The 4,881-nt window shown below is 58.8% G+C and overlaps 1 protein-coding gene across 2 annotated transcripts in view; it reads right to left on the bottom strand.

Moving 5' to 3' along the window:
- GATA2 (GATA binding protein 2) overlaps positions 1-4,234 on the bottom strand; it is a 7,708-nt gene extending 3,474 nt beyond the window's left edge. The window contains exons 1-3 of one of the 2 annotated variants that reach the window (XM_004702353.4): positions 4,006-4,234; positions 2,921-3,562; positions 1,145-1,290 (exon numbers count right to left, since the gene is read on the bottom strand). In XM_004702353.4, coding sequence (XP_004702410.1) covers positions 1,145-1,290; positions 2,921-3,562; positions 4,006-4,234 — 1,017 coding nt within the window. The remainder of the gene's footprint in view (positions 1-1,144; positions 1,291-2,920; positions 3,563-4,005) is intronic. The other variant, XM_045289891.1, reaches the window with a different exon arrangement.
- Between the last annotated feature and the right edge of the window lie 647 nt (positions 4,235-4,881).

Here is a 4,881-nt window from a genome sequence, read left to right as displayed (position 1 = left end):
CCCAGGGTGCTACAGGCTCTGAGGAGAGGCGGGCAGGAGGGAGCCTTTCTCCGGCTCCTGTTTCTATCACCGGTCCCAGACGGGTCTTCCAGCACTTCCCAGAGCACCACAGGCGGGACTCCACCAGACAGTGGCCTGGAGGGGGGAGGTGAGGCCAGCAGAAGCTGGACTGGTCCCAGGCTTGAGCCTGGTCAGAGGGGGCGGGGAGGGGCTGAGTAAGCAGTGAGACGCTGGAATTCTGACTCAGGGGCCAACGTGGAGATCTCCACCTCTACCCCCACCGGGGCGAGCCCTCACCCCTGCCCTCACTTTGTGGAGAAGAAATGGGTCTCCACAAAGCGGGCCGATTTAAGCTTCATAATCACTTCGCCCCAGAAAAAAAGAAAAAGTATTTATTATTCTTAGCATTTTACGCATTATTTGCAAAATGGAGTGGATTGGAGAGTTCAATCCAGCCCAGCAAGAGGCAGGCCTGAGCCGGGGAGACTCTCTCAAAACTTGCCGAGTCCGGAAACAGATACGCGAAGTTTCCTTATCTTTGGGCTGCAGATGTCCGGATAGGAAACTCCGGCAGGAGATCCGAAAGGGCATTTTTAAAAAAAAATCACTCAAATGAAAATACACAGTATAGGTGACTCCATGGAAAAATAATAAAGGGCAGGTTTTTTTGGGTGGCTGGTGTGAGTGTGTTTGAATAAGCACGAGGAGACTGTGTGTGTTGGAAAGGCCGGCAGCACTGCTCCGAACGACGAAGGAAAATTACTTCATGGCCCTATTTTTAAAAAGAGTTAAACGCCGGCCAGAGCACGGGAGTCCAGTCGGGCCAGGGCCCTGGGACATTCAACTTTGGGCCCCTGGATATGCAATCTAATTGGGAGGACCTGAAAGACTGGCGGTCCTGTGATTACAATCCCTTCAGGTCCCCAGGGCAGCCCGGGTAGCCTACCCAAGTGATTTTCATGACAAAAGGGAATTTCAATGGCAACACATCTGCCTGGGAAGGGTTTTCATCTTTTAAATGGTTATTTTCTTGAACAGCCTCAGCCGGCTCTGGTCAGAACATCACCAGTCCTCCAGTTACTTGTCAGCCCCGGGACATGCCGCCTCCCCAAAGCGACCCGGCTGGCCTGTGCCCGCTGCCTACCAGTCTCCGCTTGGGTTTGATGAGTGGCCGGTTCTGTCCGTTCATCTTGTGGTAGAGCCCGCAAGCGTTGCACAGGTAGTGACCGGTGCCATCTCGTCTCCAGAGAGGGGTGGCTGTGGCCCCGCAGTTGACACACTCCCGACCTTCTGGGGGAAAACGGGGGGCCAGCACAGAGCTCAGTGTCATGGGGAGGGAGCAGGGACCGACAAGCAGAGGCCGAACTGAGACTGGTGCTGGGTCTGCCTCTGCTGGGAGGGTCTAGCAGGAAATGCTTGAAGTACCAACCCGAGCAGGAAAAACCAGAGGGTCCCCTCCACAGGAAGGGCATGCAGTTTAAGGTCAAGTCTCCCTCTTTAAAATCCTTGGGAGTGAGAAGGAAGGGAAATGAGGAGACGGGGGAGAAAAGTGGGGCTAGGGCCCCAGGGATGTCCAGAGAGGCCAGCAAAGGGTATTTACAGCAAACTTTGCTTTGGACGGCAGCAAAGTCATCGGCTTGCCCGCTAGACTGACTGCACAGGGAGGCTGCCTTGCTGTCCCCACTCCCACTTGCTGGTGCCATGGTCCTGGCTTGCTCCCCAAAGGTCGCTGCCACCCAGAATCTCTGCTTCTGTCTCGTGGTCTGCTCCCTCACCCTAGCCTGTCTGTCTACTTTCAGTAGAAGGGTAACTCCCTTCTTTCTCCCCTTCTGTCCAAGCCCTAGGGTTCAATTCTGGACTGGCATCTACGTTGTTGTTCTGTAAAATAAAATAAGCAATAAGCCCTTTCCTTTTTCCACTAAGTGGTCTTGATTTTTGAGTGAAGGATCATCTGGAATTGAAATTAAAAGTAAAGCAAATTTGGGAGCATGTACTAAGACCTGCAAACTGGCTAAAGAGCTAGGAGAACTCCCCCCAAGCCCCAGGACCTCAATGGAGAACCCCACGCCCCAGGCAGGCAGCATGGAAAGTAGCTGTCTAGTAGCGGGTGCCCCAGAAATTTGCCCTGATCATGTTTCAACTACATTGTTAATACACACGGGAAAGAAAAGGGGGGGGGGTCCTGGACCCAGGAGTAAAAGTTTCAGATCTTCCCCCTCAAACTTCCTGGTAAAGGTATAGGAAGGAGGCAGGAAGGAGGTGTTGGCCAACCAGAGCCTCTCACCTCCACAGCCTCGTGTCCTGTGTTCTGCAGCCAGATAGGTGACAAGCCCAGCCCAGGCGTAGCCCCAGTCAGGTTCTACTAGGCAAAGGGGAAGTTTTGGAGCGCATCCCCTCAGGGAGGGGAGCGTGCAGCACAGCCAGAGGCAAAGAGCAGAAAGGCATGCATTTTGGGAATTTTGCTCAGGGGGCAAATCCCCCAAGGAGATACAGAGCCACCAAAATGCCAAGATGGAAATGATTTGAGTTGGGGAACCAGATTCCTGAAGGTGAGGCGCCTCGAGAGTGCTCTTGTGAACATGCACACACAGACTGGCTTCCCTCACCTACTCAGTTCATTCTCACATTATGCGCTGCGCAGGGGGCAGCTTGCATGTTCACAGGTGATTCCTGGAGAGGGAAACCTGTCCTGGTGTGCAGTGGTCCACTTTTGAAGACAGGTGAGTGAGGGCCCAGGAGGGAAGTGAATTCAAAGAACAGAACAAATTCTGGGGTCCCTCCTCTCCCCGGTCTGTGGAGGACTATTAGAAGTAGATGCCACAGCCCTCTGATTTGGGAAACTGACCCCCCCCACCCTCCAGGAGGCCTCTCCTCCCCAATCACAGCCCACGGGGATACAGCTTTTGACAGCCGCTTTTACCTGAGCAGGAGCGTGCCTTGCTGCGCTGCTTTGGAGTGAAGCTGGATGCGGGGCCACCCAGGAAGCCTCCAGGGTGGAAGAGTCCGCTGCCATAGTCATGGGCAGTGGCTGGCACATAGGAGGGATAGGTGGGGATGGGGTGGTGCGTGGCAGGCTGGGTGCCCATGGCTGCCAGGCCTGGGCGCAGAGGGCTGCTGCTCTCCATCTTCATGCTGTCCGCTAGGGACACCTGGTACTTGACGATGTCCTTGTCCTCCCCCCTGGCTGCACTGCCCCCAGCCGAGGACGAGGCTGGGGAGGCAGCCCCTGTGTTGTTGGGGTCAGGAGAAACTTCTTTGGGCGGGGTGGGAGGGAAGCCGAAGAGATGGGAGCCCGAGTGGGCTGCAGTCGGCGTGAGGGAAGCCACTGAGCTCCCGCTGCCTGCCCCACTCCCACCGCCGGCCCCTGGGTACACGGAGAGTGGGCCTCCGGGGCCTCCAGCGGCAGAAGGGTGCAGTGGGGTCTTGGAGAAAGGGCTCACGGTCCAGGGGTTGTGGTGGTGCGCTGCTGCGGCCGAGAGGGCCGCTTTGCCCCCATCCAGCCAGGGCAACCCCGGACTGTGCAACAAGTGTGGCCGGCACATCTGGCCCCCTGTCAGGCGAGCTGCAGGCCAGAGGAGAACATACAAACGGAATCACATCCTCAGCCCAGCAAGCAGCCCCACACTCTCACCCGGACCAGGGGTCAACCACCAGCCCCTAAGAAAACCAGAAACACAACTCCCCAACCGACAATAATCGGGAATGTCAGGCAGGAACAGAAAGGCAAGGTGGCCCAGAAGGGACATCCCCCTGCCCCAACCCCCACCTCCGGGAGCCAGGGCCCAGAAGAACCCCCAGGGGCGGACTAGACAGGGCCAGAAGCCCCAGTGGCCCCCGACCCTTTCCAAGAGGCTGCGGCCCACCCTCCTGGTGGATTTCTCAGCCGCCCCGGCTCTGGCGGATCCTACATCCGGGAAGCAGGCCCAGGCCTTCCTCCCCTCGCTTTCGGCCTGGTCCGAGCGAGCGCCTGGCTCCCCGTCCGTCCCCCACAGGCCCGTGGCTCACCGTGTGCGGGGCTGTAGGAGACGCGTGCCCGCGCGTGGGCCGGGTTGGCGTAGTAGGGGTTGCCTTGCGAGTCGAGGTGGTTGAAGAAGACGTCCACCTCGTCGGGAGGCAGCAGCTGCGCGGGCTCCATGTAGTTATGTGCCAAGCCCGGATGGTGCGAGTCGGGGTGCTGCGCATTCAGCACCGCGGGGTGAGCCATCCAGCGCGGCTGCTCTGGCGCCACTTCCATGGCCAGCGGCGGCGGCGGCGGCGGCGGGGGATCGGGGTGGTGGCAGCAGCGGCCCTGAGCGAGGGAAAGGGGGCGTGAGGGGCGCTACCAGGGTCCCAACACCCCCTACGTGGCCCCCGCGAGACGCCCCGCGCGCCGCTGCGCTCTAGCAGAACTCTGCCGCCCGCCAGTCCCGGGTGGGAGGAAAGCGCGAGGTTCAAAACGAAAGGAAGGCGGAGGAAAGAGGTTCGGCTACGCACACTCACATCGTGCCCCTGTTCCCAGAGCCACACACCCTTGCACACGGGATCACCCAAAGGGGCCAGCTGCGACACGTTACCCCAACACACGCCAACGGAGAGGGCTTCCGTCCGACACTCACATCGAACCCCCACCCTCTCGGTACACAAACGCGTAAGCAAACTAAAAGTTGAAGTCAGGCGGCTGGGCACCCACTGGAGCACATGATCACAGCGACAGGCACACACCTACACTTGGCGCCAGCTATACCATCTGACCACCCCACCCCCGCCTCAAACATGCACACGCAGTCCCAAAGGGCCCAGAGCTGCCCGGGGGGCGGGGGGCCTTACTCAGGACCTCTCTACAAGGCACATCAAAGCACTCGCCCTGAATTTGGTCCTGGTCCCGAGGCTCCTAGGAGCCAG

Source organism: Echinops telfairi, unplaced genomic scaffold, assembly GCF_000313985.2.
Source record: "Echinops telfairi isolate 266 unplaced genomic scaffold, ASM31398v2 ScPeMD7_31;HRSCAF=116, whole genome shotgun sequence".
In the NCBI taxonomy this organism is placed as follows: domain Eukaryota; kingdom Metazoa; phylum Chordata; class Mammalia; order Afrosoricida; family Tenrecidae; genus Echinops; species Echinops telfairi.
Note: the sequence above shows the minus strand (reverse complement) of the source record. Positions and strands in the feature narration are given on the sequence as shown.